Here is a 19,649-nt window from a genome sequence, read left to right on the forward strand (position 1 = left end):
GTTTCATTATAATTTAATGTATTTATCAAGGGGGGGGGAATCAAGTCCTGCGGGGGGTTTTCCTTTCAGCAGGGGCCCACCCCATACCGATCATGAGCCCACATAGGTAGAGGCGTCCGAAATGAGGTGCTACATCTGTATGCCAGGGGGGTCCTCATGAGAGCCAGTCTCATCATAGCGTTCGATGGTTTTTGCGACTGCACTTGAGGACACATTCAAAGTTCTTGACATTTTCCGGATCGACTGGCCTTCATTTCTTAAAGTGATGATAGACGGTCGTTTCTCTTTACTGAGTTGAGTGGTTCTTGCTATAATATGGATTACAACAGCAGTCAAATAGGGCTTTCCACTGTGCACTAACTCTACCTCTGCTCAACACAACTGATGGTCTCAAACACATTAAGAAGGCAAGTCATTCCACACATTGACTCTTGACAAGGCTCACGTGTTGATTGAAAACCATTCCAGGTGACGACCTCATGAAGCTGACTGAGAGAAGCCAAGAGTGTGCAAAGCTGTCATCAAGGCAAAAGGGGGCTACTTTGAGGAATCTAAAATAAAAATCATATTCTGGATTTTTTTTTAACACTTTTTTGTTAATTAGATATTTCCATATGTGTTCTTTCATAGTGTTGATGTCTTCAGTATTAATTAATTAATATTTATTAGAGAAAAAAAAGGGAAAAAAACATTGAATGAGAAGGTGTGTCCAAACTTTTGACAGGTACTCTATATTAAAAACTTGCATCCATAAAGTAGTAACAGTCCTTTTCTTTCTATTTTCATTTTCACATACTAAATGAAGAACTGCAGACATAAATGCTGAATGTTTTTTAAAGGAACTGTAATAGATGTTAATTGTTGAAAGTAAATCTATGTATTTAATATTTAGTAAATGATAACGTCTATATCAGGGGTTCCCAAACTTTTCAGCCCGCGACCCCCAAAATAACAGTGCCAGGGACTGGCGAGGGGGGAAATGTCCACTTCAGTAGCACTTACATACAGCAAACCTTCCAGTTATATTCCTATCAATATTCTGAAGGTTTTTACAGAAGGGTTTGTTTATATATCATTCATAGCCTGAATTATATAACATTTTATACCTAAAAACATGGAGAACATTTATATTTTATGGCTGTTACCAGTATTTTCTGATTTATGGAGTGATACAAAGAGATATCCAAAATCCCTTCTGTAAAAGCCTTAGATTCTAATATGACTACAAAATTAAACAAGAATTTCGAAGCTGGCTTTATCCAATGTTCAGAATTGTGTTAAAATACGTGCATATTTAATGAGATTATGGCTCATTTGCATGGGGAGGGGGGGTGCGGTGCCCCTACAAAATAGAATCAAATTATGTGGGAAACACTGAATAATAATAATAATAATTAAAAAATAATAATAATAATTCTTTTATTTTTAATCATCTCGCGACCGATCATTCAGTCTGAGGAGCTGCAGGTTGTCAGAGATCAGCTGTTCTGCTCTGATCTCAGCTCTGAAGTCCAACCCCTCCCATCTGAGAGATCTGAACCTGAGAAACAACGATCTGCAGGATTCAGATGTGAAGCTGCTGAGAGATCTTCTGGAGAGTCCAGACTGCAGATTGAAGACTCTCAGGTCAGTAAGGGGTCTCTGCTGGTTCAGCAGTATTGTATTAAACACAGGGAGGTGTTTCTCTCTCTGGGGAATCACAACAGATCAGTGATGTTACCCACTGACTGCAGGCTCTTTCATTCTTCCATCAACTATAGAAGGCCAGCTGAAAATGCAAAGCCAAACTTTAATAAGTAATCAACTTTCTAACAGACATATGGGGTTTTACTGAAGAGTGGGAAAGGTAGTCTCTTTTTGATGGGATGTTTCTAGTTTCTAATGAGCAGTTACTTCCTGCATTGTAGCTGAGAGCTGTGGCAGTCAGTCGTAGAGTTTGCAGGGTAGATATGATGGGATGTAAAGCATGAGATCAGGACTCTGAAGCTGACTCAAAGAACAAACACTTATTTTAAACTGGATCTAAAACTGTTGGGTTGTGTTCATCCCTACAGGATCAATGGAGAGACGATCAGAGCCAAGATCCAGAAGACCTGTGAGTACTGAAACCATATCCTCCATTCATCAAGATATTGTACTGATCTTAAAAGGTCTTTATAGAACAACAACAATATATTTTAATTCCCTTTTGTTACAGCTCTATTCAATCATTTTGGCTGCTAATGTTTCTCTTTGTTAAAGTCTAATTATTATTTTTCTGTGTCACCTCTTCTCTCCATCAGGTGACTCCGATGAAGAACAGGAAGTGAAGACAGACAGAAAGGTGAGAGAGGAGCAGTTGTACAGAGTGAAGTGTATTGATTTCACCACTGAATTCAAATATAATTATTAGGGCTGTCCAGTTAAACGTTATAACGCTTGCATTTGATCTAGATACCTGAACGCGTTGAAAGAAAATCACATTACCAAGTTCGACCCTACTTCCTGTTACACCAGCACGGACTTTAAGTATGGAAGTGAAAAGGCAAAGAGAGTGGAGGGATCTAATACCTGTACAAGCTACATGTGTTGCCTTCAGTGAGAGCCATCACTTCTTCGCTATAACGGCACACCTCATCCATGACTAACTACTACTAACTACTACTAACTACTACTAACTACTACTAACTCGTTCTTTAGGTGGCTGATAACGGAAGGAAGGCATTTTGATGAAGCATGTTCCAGGTTGTTGAAGTTGCACAGGAGAGGATGGAGGACAGGGTCACCACTGTAGGAACAGATAGTTCTCGCAATAAGGTTATCATTGAAAGAATGACCGGGAAGATTTCAATTTACTGGAGAAATGGGAAATATTCCTGCCGACTATTATCTGAGTTTATTTAGACTTATATTAACTTAAAAACAATTGATAAAGAAGGCTTTATAAAGACTGACATCATCAAGAAATGTAGATTTAGATGTATTAAAATAGTTATATTATAATAGAGAAATTCAGGCCTACATAACCGCTGAGCGCTGTCAGGGATGAAGAGCAATTTGCACTGCAGCTGCTGAGCTGCTTACTATGTGACCAGGTACGAGACCACAGATTATCATTGTGATTAAAGCCATCACATGTTTTAATTGATCGAGACTGCTCGTAGTTTTTTGTAATTGTTTGATGGCATCAAGACAATTCTTTGAGCTCTGGTTTATTTACCGTTTATTTAATGCTGGTGTGTTTTAGGGATGGGAATGATTATTCTAAATTATTCAGGTATTCAATTATGAGTTATGAATATTGTTATTTAATTTAATACTTTTTGTTGTTGTTTAGTTTTGTAATGGGAGGTGTGCCTAAGAGGATTACATATCACCAAGTTGAATCATTAAATGTATATGACGATGCCATTTCAAATATGAATATCATAAACAGGATTGGTGTCAAAGTGCAGCATCCGCAGCACCTCCCACAGTATCTCCCTGGGAACCCGGTCATACGCCTTCTCCAAATAAGTTAAAGAGACACTCCGCGTGCAGCAGTGTAGCAGCCAAATGAATAATATAGAGACAAGCAGGAGACAACGTGTGACTTACTTGAGGGGAATTTGAAGTTAAATGGAATTGGTTGCAAAACCTAATTCCACATCTCCGGTGTGGGAATATTTGGGATTTAAGCCAAATCAACGAGGCGAACCTACGGACTTGAATGAGCCGGGCGGTGTGTCGTATTTGTTTTAAAAAGGTAGCAACAAAAGCTAGCAATACGACCAACCTTAAACTGCACCTGAAACACAACCACCCCCAGTGGCGGCGCCAGGGTATGGCTGGGGTAGGCTACAGCCATACCAAGAAATGGCTTAGCCCCACCATGAAAAATGATGTTAAAGTAAGCAAAATAAAGTCCGCCAACTCGCGCGGAGTAAATTGCACAGACAGCAGTTAGTAAGATTGATTTCAGTAGTCTTCTGGAAATACCGAAGACTAGAAACGGTTTTGAAAACTTTTGTCACGTAGTGATCGTCTTCTCAATAAAACATCTTTGATAATGTCTTCTGGCCAATCAGAATCACGATAACGGCGTGGTGTTGTTGCAGGAAGTCCCGACGGAGAATACTTTTGCTGTAGTACATCTCTATAGAGTGGCGAAGTCCCTCCCCTTCCGGTGGACCTCCATGGGACCTTATTTCGGAAAAATTATGTATTGAAGTCAATGGAGAGAGAAAGATTATCTTTCGATCCCGTTTGAATTGTGCCACGAATTACACATATGATGTTTGTCAATTTAAAAGATAATTTTGCAAGTAAAAAAAAAAAAAATGTGTCGTAAAACTGTGAAGTAACACATTTGTTTGTGTGAAACGCTCAATGAACTACATCTCTGGTCAACAACACACGTCACCAAGATGGCCGTCACTACTGTCTTGTCAACAAAACGATTGACTTCCCTCACTATCACCACAATGAAACACGTCCTGAAGAATGTCATGCAAAGCTGCCTGCCTGCCTTCCTTTGATTCTCTCTGAACTGCCTGGTCGTTTTAATGTTTAATGTCAACCATTTGTGCAGATAGCATGAAGTAGAGAAGATCGCTAGCGTTAGCGTTAGCATTTCTCCCCCGGGCTTAAATGGTGTATTATAGAATGATCACACCGGTGACAGTACTATTCAAAGGGTTCACGAAATATGACTACTACTCTTACTGTTTAACATTTTGGGTTACTTAATGTTACTTCATGTTAAGGCTAATACAAATGACAAGGCTGTAATGCTAACTAACGTGCTAGCTACTAGCTAGCTTGATCCAGACACTCCTAGTCTTTTCATCAGACGGGAAGCAAAAGAACGAGCAAGACCCATTGCTGGTATAATAACAACCTGGTACTAAGCACACAGGCATCTTGTTAAAGTTATCTTATCTTAGCCAGCGCCATATAGATAAATTATATCTATATGGCGCTGATCGTAGCTATCTCTTAGTGGAGGAAAACAATTGTGACATCACTTACGCGACTCTGGGATTTGTAGTCTTTCTAGTTGCGTATTTTTCATAGTCTTATATTTCAACAGTTTTACGACAAACTGTGACTTTTTTGACATGGAAATGATTTTTTAAGATTGACAAACATCATATGTGTAATTCATGGCACAATTCAAACGGGATCGAAAGATACGTTTTCTCTCTCCATTGACTTCAATACATTATTTTTCCAAAATAAGGTCCCATGGACCGGAAGTAGATGGGCGTGACTTCGCCACTCTCTATACATCGATACAACGTGTTGATAGAAATCAACACGTAATGAAATAAGACCCCACGGTTTGATGATTGATAGGTGTGTGGGCTGTCTTTCATTTTGACACACAGAACAATGGGGGCTATCCACCCTTATCCACAATGTAAAGTAATTCACACAGCCTCTTCCCTCTTCTCTCTGTGAGGAGCAGCAGGTTCAGCTTTCAGAACAAAGTAACAAAAAACTCAAATGGCATTCATTTTTTTAAATGTGTAGTAATAGATTTATTTATTTTTCTTCTCAAGAGAGTACCAGAATGTGTATTTTATGTTAGTATTTCAAAAAATCTCACAGGTTTTCAGCATGTCAACTCTTTCACCTGTGGGGAAATTGCAGGATTGGCTCCAGGTCGCCCTTTTTATTTACTACAAGACAAATGTGCCTTTTTATTTCATACAGTTCAATTTGGATTGAGACAGGGAAATAATCTAAACCTCACGCGTGGCGTTTCACTGTCAAGGGGGGCATGTATGTAATTACATTGCAAATACTGACTTGAGCCCCACCACTGTATGGGTTAGCCCTACCATAGATTACCCAACAAAAATACTCCGCCACTGACCACCCCATTCTGTTTTCCCAGCTGGGAGCAAACACGGCAGCTGGACCTTCCCGACAGTTTGCAATCAAAGATGCATTTGCCCGACAATGCAAATACAAACGCAACAAGCACTAGCTCAGAGAGAATGTTCAGCACAGCTGGCAACATTGCTACCCCAGAGAGATCCTGCCTTAAGCTGTCACGATCTGTCTGTGTTGTGTTTTGTCTTGTCTTTTTCTGGTTTCCTGTTTTGTTTTGAAATGTTTTCCTCGTGTCTTCTCTGTTCCTTCTTCCTGTGTTTGCCTTCCTGTCTTAGTTTCCCTGGTGTGTCTGATTGTTTGATTGTGTTCACCTGTTGCCCTTGTGTTTCTGCCTCCCTTACCCCAGCTGTGTCTCGTCTTGTGATTACCCCTCTCTGTATTTAGTCTTGTCTCTTCCTGTGTTCCCCTGTCGGTTCATTGTTTGTTTCTCCTGTCTCCCTCCATGTTGGTCACGGTCAGTTTTCTGTAGAACCTATGTGTTTCATGCCATGCTATTGTTAAGCTTTAAGAATAAAGCTCGTTTTTGTTTCGAGACAGTTTACCTTTTCTGATAGTCTGCATTTGGGTCCTACCCTTCCACGCATTCCTTACATAAGCCCCACGAGGTAAACATGTTGGTGTTCCTTGCTCGAAATCTTTGAAATACAGATTTGGATATGGCCTGTTGAGGCATCTGGGTTAGTGGATGTTTTGGTCATTGGATTTTCTTTTCACAAAACAAAAAACGACTGGATATTTAATTTTCGTTTTAAAATTGAAAAATAAAATTGAAATACAAGGCGTTTTTCTTTATCATGGTCAAAAAGGGATTTACTAAACTTAAAACACGGGATGATTTTCATTTACTACTTCTCAAAACTAAAAATAAAACCACTAGTAAACAAATATGGAAAAAACCCAGTTTTTTTCATTTGCCAATAACTTTGGTTAACACAACCAAAGTTATTGGCAAATTGCATGATTTTTTGTAACAAGGCTATTTTTGTCGATATATTTTAGAATTCCAATTTGAATTGTTCTTATGGTTCTATAATTCACTGTGTACACAATTGACTACCCTAATTGACCATTCGGGAAAAAAATGGCCACTGCCAAAAACTTTGATAAAAACATGATATTAAAATATCTTTTCACCACTTTTTTGGGTTCAATCTTTAAAGCAACTTCAGCCCTAATCAAAAATACCAAATATTTTATAATTTTCAGGATTTTAACCCTGTAAATGCCATTTTGAATACCTGAAATCACTGTTGTTTTTCATGATAAAAACACAGAAAATGTGTTATTTTCCGTATAATACATATCTGGAGACTGGCTTTTTATTTGTATTATAATGTAATATAAAGAAGAATTGTTTTATAATATTCTGTGCAGAAAATTGCGTGAAAATACGTGGAAACTTTATTAATACAGCAGATGAAAATATTTGGGGGAGGATCAATTCTTCATGGGTTTCAATGGCTCTCTAGATAAAGGATGTTTTATGTTTGCTTGTATTATCCTCAGATAGTGATTTATTAGGATAACTAGTAATATTTTAAAAGATATTGCAAAAAAAAAGCCTATACCACCTTTGGCTTAGCCAGTGTGTATTTTTTCAAGCCCCACACGATTCATAGTTTATAAAGTACAATTCTGGGCCATTTATTGTGTCATTTCTCCAAAAACATACAGTAACAATGCCTCTTTTGCAGTCTTAAAAGGGTGCTCATCAAAAAAGGAAAAAATGCATTATTGTACTCAGGAGGGGATTGACAGAGTATTACTGAAAAAACACATAGTAAAAGTACTTAATAGTAGTTACATTACATTACATTGCATTTGTAGTTGTGGTAGTAGTTTAATTAGTACTGAGTCAAACAATATAAATATCATTAATTCCCTCATCAAACTTAGCAGAAGTGGCTTGATTTTGTTCTCAGTAGGGGACTTTGACAGAGTATTACTACAAAAGTAAACAGTAAAAGTACTTCATTGTATTGTAATAGGTGTACTACTACTGAGTCCTACAGTATCAATGTCCTGAAAAAACTAATGGTGAAAAATAAATAAATGGTTGATCACTCATCAAAGCGTCAGTGCCGCTACCGTAAATGAAAAGCTGCTCATTTCACCAAGCAACCGAGAGACGGCTGAGTTGACCGCAGTGTTTCACGGCCGACACAGGACCGTACTGATCTGCGCTCTTATTTTGTAAACAGCAACTTCCGGGAGCAGAATATTAATCAACGGGCGATTTTTCGTTTCTGTTGTGGTGCCGAGAGACGGGAGTCGGAGGCGGGGTATTAAATGAACAAGCTAGACTTTTATTTTGCATCTGAACTTCATGTCAACAACAACATGCACGAGGAGAAGAATACCGGCGGAAACAGAAAGTCCGCCTCACTCAAATGTCCGTGCGGAACAATACCCCAACCCCTAGATCTGTGGGTGGATAATCACCACACAAGCCCCCCCAGAATTCACCCATAGTCAAAATCCTCGTGCCTGGGAGGAAGTACCACCCGACCCCGGCGCGTACGGACCACAGGGGCCGAGGAGGGCGGGGCCGCAGGCGAGGGCAGGGGCAGGGGCAGGGGCGCCAACGAGGGCGAGGGCATCCCCACAGGGGGCGGGGGGCGGGCCATGGGAGGGCGGCCCCGACGTGGGGGCAAAGCGGCCTGGAAACGTCCACGTGAGCAGGCTTAACCCGATCAACAGACACAGTCTCAGGCCTGCCACCAACGTCCACCACCAGGCTCTTGTCCCTGTGACGTATGACCCTGAACGGACCGTCGTACGGGGGCCGCAGGGGGCCGCGGCGGGCGTCGTGGCGAATAAAAACGAAATCCGCCGACCGTAATCCGGGGGACACCCGGAAAGCTGGGCTGCTGTGCTGCGACGTTGGGACGGGCGCGAATGTCCCGGCGGTCTCCAGCAGGGAGGAGCGCTGCCCGGCCGCAGACCAGGGCACAGTGGCGGTGGGAATGAATTCCCCGGGGACCCGTAGCGTCTGGCCATAAACGAGCTCCGCCGACGAGGACTGCAGGTCTTCTTTGGGGGCACACCTGAGGCCGAGCATAACCCATGGGAGCTTATCCACCCAGTTGCCGTCTGTCAAGCCGGCACGCAGCGACGCCTTCATGGATCGGTGAAACCGCTCACACAATCCGTTAGCCTGGGGGTGATAAGCGGTGGTGCGGTGCAGCTTGACCCCCAAACCCACAGCAACAGCGTTCCACAGCTCTGAGGTGAACTGAGAACCGCGGTCAGAGGAGAGGTCAGACGGGGTCCCGAAACGCGCCACCCACGTGCCGATGAAAGCGCGGGCGACGTCGGAAGCTGGCGACGAGGTGAGGGGAACGGCCTCGGGCCAGCGGGTCGTCCTGTCCACCATCGTAAACAGGTAGGTGAAACCGTGAGAGGGGGGGAAGCGGACCTACGAGGTCGACATTGACATGGTCAAACCTCCTCTCAGGAACCGCAAAAAGTTCAAAAGGGGCCCTAGTATGGCGGTGGACTTTGGCCCGTTGACAGGCCACGCATGAGTCGACCCAGGACCTCACGTCCTTCTTAAGCCCCTGCCACACGAACTTCTGCGACAACAACCTCACAGACGGCTTCCTACCGGGGTGGGAAAGATTGTGAACCGCCTCAAAAACGGGTCGGCGCCAGTCCGCAGGGACCGGCGGCCGAGGCTGGCCCGTGGAGACGTCACACCACAGCTTTGCGCCCGAGTCACCGACCGCGACCTCCTCCAGGCGTAATCCCGTGACCGAGGCCTTGAGGGTTTGGACCCCGTGGTCAGAGGCCTGGTCAGCGCCCATGCGGAGGTAATCGAGGCCCAGCTGCACAGCTCCGACAACCGTTCTGGAGAGGCAGTCCGCGACCACGTTAGCCTTGCCAGCGATGTGTCGAATGTCCGTGGTGTACTCGGAGATGTACGAAAGCTGGCGTTGCTGTCGGGCGGACCATGGCTCGGCCACCTTGGACATGCAGAAGGTAAGCGGCTTGTGATCCACGAACGCCGCAAACTCCCGGCCTTCCAGCAGGAAACGGAAGTGGCGAACCGCCAAATAGAGACCAAGGAGTTCTCTGTCGAAAGCGCTGTACTTGCGCTCCCTGGGAGTCAACTGGCGGCTGAAAAAGGCGAGCGGTTGCCAGGCGCCGTCGACCCATTGTTCATGCACCGCGCCCACCGCGTAGTCAGACGCGTCGGTGGTGATAGCGATGGGGGCCCTGTGCGACGGGTGAGCCAACATGGCGGCTTCGCTCAGGGCGGCTTTGGTGGCGTCGAAAGCAACCTCCCTCTCAGCCGTCCAGTCTATGGCCTGGCCGGGGGACTTGTCCTTGAGGGCCTCGTACAGCGGGCGCATCGTGTGGGCCGCCCGGCGGATGAACCGGTGATAAAACGTCACCATCCCGAGGAACTCCCGGAGCGCCCGAGCTGTAGGCTGTCGTGGAAAGGCGGACACGGCCTCCACTTTCGACGGGAGGGGGGCGGCCCCACCCTTGTTGATGAGGTGCCCGAGGAACTGGATGGAGGACAACCCGAACTGACACTTCGCCGGGTTGATAATCAGGCCGTGTTGGTCGAGCCTTGCGAAAAGGACCCGGAGATGTGCCTGGTGCTCTTCGGAGGAGGAGCTGGCGACCAGGATGTCGTCTAAATAGACGAAGATGAATGGCATGTCTCTGAGCGCCGAATCCATCAGCCGCTGAAAGGACTGAGCAGCGTTCTTAAGTCCAAAAGGCATACGCAGGAACTCGAAAAGCCCGAACGGCGTAATTACAGCAGTTTTGGGGACGTCCGAGGGGTGCACCGGAACCTGGTGGTAGCCCCGCACCAGATCCACCTTGGAGAAGACCAGCTTGCCCGCCAGGTGTGCAGAGAAATCCTGGATGTGAGGGACCGGGTAGCGGTCTGGCGTAGTGGCGTCGTTAAGGCGGCGGTAGTCACCACACGGTCGCCAGCCACCGGCTGCTTTAGGGACCATGTGAAGCGGCGAAGCCCAAGGGCTGCCTGAGCGGCGGATGATGCCCAGACGCTCCATGTTGACGAACTCCGACTTGGCGACTGCCAGCATGTCAGGGTTGAGCCGCCGGGCCCTAGCGTAGACTGGAGGGCCCACAGTGTCAATGTGGTGCTCTACCCCGTGTTTGGCGGTGGCAGCGGAAAAGGTGGGCTGCGTCAAGTCGGGAAACTCACTGAGAAGGTGCTGAAACTTGTCACCCTGTGAGAGTGAGCTGGAGAGCCCGCTGAATGACGCCTCGCCGCGGGTACATGTGAACGAGGCAAATGTCAGTGCGTCCACCAGGCGGTTGTTCTTGACGTCCACCAGCAGCCCGTGAGCGCACAGGAAGTCTGCGCCGAGGAGGGCAAAGGAGATGTCAGCCGTGACGAAATCCCACCTAAACCGCTGACCCTCGAAGCACAGGTCCACTGTCTTTGTGCCATAGGTGCGAATAGGGGTGTCGTTAGCGGATGTCAAAGGTGGGCCGTGACCCCCACCGGCGGCGTCCTCCACGGTAGCCGGCAAGACGCTCCGCTGGGCTCCTGTGTCACAAAGGAGTCTGCGACCAGAGAGGGTGTCCCTGATGAACAGGAGCCGGTTGGACGTGCCCACGCTCGCGGCCACTACCGAGCGCAGGCCTTGGCGTTTCCCGTTACCTTGTAGGTGCAGGGGGGCGGCACATCTTCGCTTTCGCCCCGTAGCGTGCATGGTAATAACACAGGCCAGGGCTGGAGTCGCTGACGTCGGCCCTGGAGCCCTTGCTAGGTGGCATGCCTGTACCCGGGAAGGCGCCGCTGTGTGTCGGGGCCAGCACCTCAGGGGTAAAACGCTGGGTTGCCAGGAAGAACCGGTCAGCCTCTTCGGCCAAAGCGCGGGGCTCGGTAATAGCCGTATTAGCGAGCGCTGTCTGCACATGCGGCGGCATGTGCCGAAGAAACAGTTCAATAAACAAAAAATTAGGCTCCTCCGTACCCAGCAGGCTGAGCATCATCTCCATATGATCTGAAGGCTTGTTGTCCCCCAGGCCATGAATAGCGAGCAGGCGTCGGGCCCGCTCCGACCGTGACAGCTCGAACGTCTTCAGCAGGAAAGCCTTGAACGCTGCATATTTATCCTGGGCAGGGGGAGATGTGATAAAACCCACCGTCCGGGTCGCAGTGGAGCTCCCCAGCGCCGAAACGACGTGAAAATAGCGCGCTGCGTCATCAGCAACTCCGCGGAGGGCGAACTGAGCCTCCGCCTGAGCGAACCATGCAGCCGCAGCTGTCTCCCAAAACTCCGGCAGTTTGAAAAAAACGGCGTTATTTGCCATGTTCTGAACAGTCTCGGATCCTTCAACGAGACTTTCGTCGGGGTCACCAATGTGGTGCCGAGAGACGGGAGTCGGAGGCGGGGTATTAAATGAACAAGCTAGACTTTTATTTTGCATCTGAACTTCATGTCAACAACAACATGCACGAGGAGAAGAATACCGGCGGAAACAGAAAGTCCGCCTCACTCAAATGTCCGTGCGGAACAATACCCCAACCCCTAGATCTGTGGGTGGATAATGTCAATCACCACACTGTTTTAATTTAATTTTTTGTTTTGAGAGGTAGAACATGAAAATCATCCCGTTTTTTAAGTTTAGTAAATACCTTTTTGACCATGATTAAGAAAAACGCCTTGTATTTCAATTACATTTTTTCAATTTTAAAACGAAAATTAAATATCCAGTCGTTTTTTGTTTTTGAATATCCATTTGTGAAAAGAAAATCCAATGACCAAAACATACACTAACCCATCTGGATCTTTGTATGGACAGTGGACTGTACACTTGACTGTTGTTTTAAGGATTTGTTTTGCTTTTGAGACAATGTGTGCTCACATTTATTTATATATATTTATTTATATATATATATATATATATATATATATAAATAAATATATACTGTTGTTTCACAAATGCAATTGCGTGTTTTGGCCACAAGAGAGCTCTGTTTTCCAGCCTGAGTCTATTTAATTTATTGTTTTGGTTGTGTGTGATTTTTTAAATGTATTTGTTATCATTTATTATATAATTTATATATTTAAATATTATTTCGCATTTCATTTGCAATGTTGAATGTTCAATACAAAGTTCTGTTTGAAAGGATGTACTTGAATTATTATTATTATATATTATAATTATGTCAGTGGTCTAAAATGGTCTTACAACGGTGCCGACAATATTATCGTTTAACCCCTATCAAGAAGTAAGGTTCCAGAGCCTCTGTGCATAGAGGTGAGCTCCACCAGATCCAACAGGTAACGCTCCACCAGATCCAACTGGTAACGCTCCACCAGATCCAACTGGTAACACTCCACCAGATCCAACAGGTAACGCTCCACCAGATCCAACTGGTAACGCTCCACCAGATCCAACTGGTAACGCTCCACCTCTTTGAACCAATCTTAGTCTGGCCCCTTGCCTGAGACCAATTTGCCATGCGAGACCCAACCAGGAACTAGTGTTAATTTGGTCAGCTATTCTTTTATTGAGTCTTGGTCTTAGTCCTGTATCAAATGTCCTTGTTAGTTTTAGTCATATTTAGTCACCTTCATCCTGTTTTTATTTAGTCAAGTTTTAGTCGACTAAAAGTCTTGAGCATTTTAGTCTTATTTTAGTCAAAGAAAACTAACAATTTTAGTCTACTTTTTGTCAATGAAAACTGTTGACATTTGAGTCTTTTTTAGTCATCAGATTATATAGAACATTTCAGTCAAACTAGTCTAGGCTAGCCAAAACCAATAATTTGTCATTTTAGTCAAACTTATTTCACAATAAGATTATATCTTGTCCTTATTTGATGAAAAACACAGGTTGAATGATTAAGAATGCAGCTTTGCAGAGTATCTGGTCAGGTTTGTGGTGTTTTTACCAGCTGTTTTATGGCCACATTGCTTCCCTTCTGATAAAACAATGCATTTCCTTTTTTTATGCGCCACAGTGTGTCTATTGAGCCGTGTTGAGCGATGTGGGGCAAGCCCCTCTCTCTGCTGTAGGAATGAATGTGTACTGTAAAAACTACCCTGCGCATGCTCAGAGTCTTTCTGTATTCAATGTGTGCGGCAAAAAAATAATCACAAGCGGGGCAAAGTGCTGGCAACCCCACTAAAACGTCATCTCATAATTCAGAGAGCTGATTGGCTGTATGTATGTGTGCCGCGAAAAGTGTAGTTTTGAAGAGGAGACGAGAGAGAGCAGCGTATAGCGATTAAAATCAGTAAAACGGAAAGAAAATGAATGAAGTTGACCATCTACTGCAGCTTTGGTAAGTTCATTTTATGTCATATATTTTATATATAAACATCCAAGTTGTTTGTGCGCCACCACTTTTGTACAGATGTAACGGGTCAAAGCCGTAAGTGACTCGTTATCGATCAGGAAACAGTAAAGCATCGGAGTGTGTTTTCTGGCATTTAATCTGAGAACAAACACAAAATGTCCTGAACATCCGCGATGCACATCCTCAGCAGTGCTCACTTCAGTGCCTCTAGTATGTATATATATATATATATATATATATATATATATATATATATATATATATATATATATATCCATACTAGCTTATTTATACAATTAGAGAAATTATGAAATGACCAAGAAAATCTTATTTTAAATAATCACACAAAATACAAACACAAACAAACCTGAGAACAAACACAAAATGTCCTTTACATCCGCATTCCACATCTTTACAAAAAGAAAAGAAAGAAAAGTCTGAAACTGTTGCCATGTAAACAAACAAAATGGTGCAGACCGCGTCTATATCGCGCCAAAAACACACCAGAAATATCATCCAAAATGCTATTTCTTATGGTGGAAACTTAACAAAAACAGGTTAATAATGTACCCAAATTGACACTTAGCAACATACATCCCTTCAACCAACTTAAATAGCCGGTTTATCACACAAAATTGTAATAAACTGTTAAACAATTCCTAGCACAGCTCACCCTCAGCAGTGCTCACTTCAGTGTGAGGGGAGAGCAGGATGGCATTCAGGAAGTAGATAAAGATGTGCAAGGGAAAGTGTTCCCACTGGAAACATTACTCAAAAATATTAAAGGAAACAATGTCATAAAGATAACATTCACAACCTATTGTAAATCATCCTTTATAAACTAATAATTATTTATACACATTTTAACTCCGTTACACATATAGAAACGCCACTGCATAGCAAGCTTTGTATTATGAACGTAGACCCACCAATACTTGAACTAGGGAATAATATATACACTTACATTATCATGGACGCACACGCATGTCCACAATCAAATAAGAGAAAGAGACGAGCATGACCATAAGACTAGACAAGCTACATCAGGCCATCTGCTGGCACCTAAACCCAGGACACATCTTCTGAAACCTTCTGTGACTTATAGAGCTATAAAGGAACTCATTGCCAAACTACTTTGCTGAAATAGAGTCCTGAGCCTCTTTCAAGAAGAGATTGAAGTGCCATCTACTAATGACCATGTACCCCTTATCGAATGATATCTCATGCTTTGTGCTGGTGGGTGTCTTGTGCACTCATCCTTGGCTGAGTTTGATGTTGGAAGTGGATGAGATTGTTGATGATGTTGGAGATGTTGTTATTGTTGTTAATGATGTCAGGACTTATGTCTTGAATGTTGTTGTATTGTTGTTGTATTGTTTTAAGTGTCGGACCCCAGGAAGAGTAGCTTTTGTCAAGAGCAAGAGCTAATGGGGATCCTAAATAAACATAACACACAAACTGTGCAACACCCTCCTATCGCTACCAGTGTCCTTGCGATCCTGCTGTAACAACAAGTGCACGTTAATGATGCAATATGGTTGGGACCATTTGGGCTTCTGCTAGGGGGGTGCAAGGAATAGTCTAAGTAGTGGAAGTGGGGAAGTTTTATACAATTTCCATGTACATGTCAGTGCTTGTGGTGAATGAGCTGCAGTCTGATTGATAGTGAGTTCACGTCATCAGAGAAAATGCAGGGCGTGTCAGAACCGCTCTACAACTCGTGACTCAGGGGTTTTTATGTTTAACTCTTAATACTCTGAAGTGCATGGATGCATTGTGAAGGGCTCAGAGGGCCATCCTCCATTACTGACACTCACCTGGTTTCACTGAGGAGCCTTTAGCCCAGTTCAGCTCTCAGCCTTTAGCCCAGTTCAGCTCTCAGCCTTTAGCCCAGTTCAGCTCTCAGCCTTTAGCCCAGTTCAGCTCTCAGCCTTTAGCCCAGTTCAGCTCTCAGCCTTTAGCCCAGTTCAGCCGTTGTTTAGGCACTGATCAGCTCAGAGAGGTGTACACACTTGCATGGGTCTGTGGGACATCTGAGAGGAGAAGCACTAATGTGTCCTGTGATGCTCTTGTTGTGATGAGCATGTTGTTGTGTTTGTGTGAAGGTGGAGGCTCTGCTATGGATCAGTGAGGACAGAGAGGAGGGAGCCCCCCCCCCCCCTGGAGTAGACTAACAAAGTCGTGTGTTGCATGAACCCAAGAAGAGCTCTCTTTAAATGATTGTTTTCTAATTTAAATTGTAAAAATACACATTTTGAATTCAATTATTTTCTGTTGGTATCTTTTGGATCTCTGCAGGGAGAAAATATGGCGACACTGAAAAGGATCCTCTTCAGAACTTTAGAACATTTGGGGGATGATGACTTTGATGAATTCAAGTGGCGCCTGCAGGGGAAGGTCCTAGGATTCAAAGGAATCCCAAAGAGTCGACTAGAGGATGCAGATCGGACGCAAACTGTGGACCAGATGTTTCCGAACTACTGCATTAACATTATTAAAGTGACCAAAAATGTTTTGAAGGAGATGAATCAGAATCTTCTGGAGGAGAAATTATCAAAAATCTCATCAGAACCGACAGGTAGGTCATTAGTTAAAAAATAGTGTTACAAACAGGGAACCTGAGGTCCGGTAAATCACAATGATAACATGGATTGGATGTGTCCTCCTGATATACCACACAGAGAAACACCACCTGTACATGGTGTCAGGGTTTAGGTACCCCCATGGCCCCTAAGAGCTCAGTGGTCAGGGTCAATAGTTTCTGGCAGGGTCACTTTTTAGATCAGCTACTTAGAAACAAAGCAACCCTATTAGGCAGACCAGGTCCTCATCCTGCAGCCAGGCACCGGGGATCTGCCAGGGTCGAGCCTCGTCTTCCAGCAGCAGGAATAAGAGTCGCTCAGGTTTAGGGCCATGGTTCTCTGGGGACCACAGATTGTTCACCAGAGGGGAAATAATAGAAAGAAAGAACAATATTAATGGATAGCTACAGATGATTGAGATACAGCTTCGATCCAACCTAAATATCCTACTATCCTTTCAGAAATGTGTAAAGTTAGGAACAAATATTGTGATGGATCTTTTATGTTAATTGTAGTATTGTCTCAATTGTGATTTTTTTTTGTCTTCATTCAGAGATTCTTATTCAGTGCCAAGGGAACCTCAAATCCAACCTGAAGAAACAAAATGACAAAATCCTAGAAAATGCAAGACCTCTAAATGAAATCTACACGGAGATCTACATCACCAGAGAGGTCAGACAGATCGAACAAGCATCCAGTAAACCAGACAGATCAGAAACAATCATCAGACAAGAAGACCTCTTTAAAGGCTCAAGTGAAAGAGGTAAACCAATCAGAGCAGTGATGACAAAAGGAGTGGCTGGCATTGGGAAAACAGTCTTAACACAGAAGTTCACTCTGGACTGGGCTGAAGGCAAAGCCAACCGGGACATACTGTTCATATTTCCATTCACCTTCAGAGAGCTGAATGTGGTGAGAGAGAACAAGTACAGCTTGGTGGAACTTGTTCATCACTTCTTCTCTGAAACCAGAGACGCAGGAATCTGCAGGTTTGATCAGTTCCCGGTCGTGTTCATCTTTGACGGTCTGGATGAGTGTCGACTTCCTCTGGACTTCCACAACAATGACATCCTGACTGACGTCACAGAGTCCACCTCAGTGGATGTGCTGCTGACAAACCTCATCAGGGGGAAGCTGCTTCCCTCTGCTCGCCTCTGGATAACCACACGACCTGCAGCAGCCAATCAGATCACTGAGTTTGTGGACATGGTGACAGAGGTCCGAGGGTTCACTGACCCACAGAAGGAGGATTACTTCAGGAAGAGATTCAGAGATCAGGAGCAGGCCGGCACCATCATCTCCCACATCAAGACCTCACGAAGCCTCCACATCATGTGCCACATCCCAGTCTTCTGCAGGATCTCTGCTTCAGTTCTGGAGGGGGTGTTGAAAACCAGAGAGGGAGGAGAGCTGCCCAATACCCTGACTGAGATGTACATCCACTTCCTGGTGGTTCAGTCCAAAGTGAGCGTCAAGTATGATGGAGGAGCTGAGACGGATCCACACTGGAGTCCAGAGAGCAGGGAGATGATGATGGAGGCTCTGGGAAAACTGGCCTTTGAGCAGCTGCTGAAAGGCAACCTGATCTTCTATGATCACGACCTGACAGACTGTGACATCGATATCAGAGCAGCCTCAGTGTACTCAGGAGTGTTGACACAGGTCTTTAGAGAGGTGAGAGGAACGTACAAGAACACTGTGTTCTGCTTCATCCATCTGAGCGTTCAGGAGTTTCTGGCTGCTCTTCATGTCCATCTGACCTTCATCAACTCTGGAGTCAACCTGCTGGCAGAAGAATCAACAACCTCCAGGCTGCTTAAAGTGTTCAGACCAAAACCCACACTAACACATCTCTATCAGAGTGCTGTGGACCAGGCCTTACAGAGTCCAAACGGACACCTGGACTTGTTCCTGCGCTTCCTTCTGGGTCTTTCACTGCAGACCAATCAGAAACTCCTACATGGCCTGCTGAAAGAAACAGGAAGTAGCTCAGAGATCAACCAGAAAACAGTTGAGTACATCAAGAAGAAGATAAGAAAGAACCCGTCTCCGGAGAGAAGCATCAACCTGTTCCACTGTCTGAATGAACTGAATGATCGTTCTCTAGAGGAGCAGATCCAACAGTCCCTGAGTTCAGGAAGTCTCTCCACAGATAATCTGTCTCCTGCTCAGCGGTCAGCTCTGGTCTTCAATGCCTCCAGGAAAGCTCTGTAAGTGGAGATACAAACCACATTGATCAGTTTCAAAAATGATAAATGAACTAAATTGTGTTCATTGCTAATCCTTCCCCAGGCTGAGTGGCTCTATCAGCACAGACACACAGCTGCTGCCCAGCCGCAGCACAGACACACAGCTGCTGCCCAGCCGCAGCACAGACACACAGCTTCTATACCTGGGTATACCCGCAAGCTCCGTTCCAGCCGAGAGGGTAATTTCTACAGCTGGCCTGATTCATTTTTTTTTTTTCTTTGGTAGGCTACCTCAATTTGGTTAACCGGATAATCGTTTTTTTGAGGGATGGAATATTCAAATATAAATGTGCCTTCAAATTCCCATCCCTAGTGTGTTTGATACATTTTAGAAAGCAGCTATCATCAATATTAAGTTGAGATGTAAAAAGAGTTCAACATTAAAAACACAATACAGTGCCTTAAGTACGTTTCTAATCACTGCACGAAATAACATGTTTGATTTGGACACAAGCACCGTCAGTGCTAGCTGGGTCCAAGCACATTTGGCAATGTCTGCTTTTCTGGTAAGATTATTATTCTCCTGCAGGTAACCCCGTTGTTTAGGCACTGATCAGCTCAGAGAGGTGTACACACTTGCATGGGTCTGTGTGACATCTGAGAGGAGAAGCACTAATGTGTCCTGTGATGTTCTTGTTGTGATGAGCATGTTGTTGT

The 19,649-nt window shown here is 44.5% G+C and overlaps 1 protein-coding gene across 1 annotated transcript; it reads left to right on the top strand.

The window, feature by feature from the left end:
• Positions 1 to 2,042: 2,042 nt before the first annotated feature.
• Positions 2,043 to 19,171, top strand: LOC117497563 (NLR family CARD domain-containing protein 3-like; the record flags this gene model as incomplete). Its single annotated transcript, XM_034149533.1, has 5 exons — positions 2,043 to 2,095; positions 2,283 to 2,323; positions 16,460 to 16,739; positions 17,297 to 18,953; positions 19,036 to 19,171. Coding segments are annotated over exons 3-5 (2,064 nt in total), but the record flags the coding sequence as incomplete, so codon positions are not given.
• Positions 19,172 to 19,649: the final 478 nt, after the last annotated feature.

The sequence above is a fragment of the Trematomus bernacchii genome, unplaced genomic scaffold (genome assembly GCF_902827165.1).
Source record: "Trematomus bernacchii unplaced genomic scaffold, fTreBer1.1, whole genome shotgun sequence".
In the NCBI taxonomy this organism is placed as follows: domain Eukaryota; kingdom Metazoa; phylum Chordata; class Actinopteri; order Perciformes; family Nototheniidae; genus Trematomus; species Trematomus bernacchii.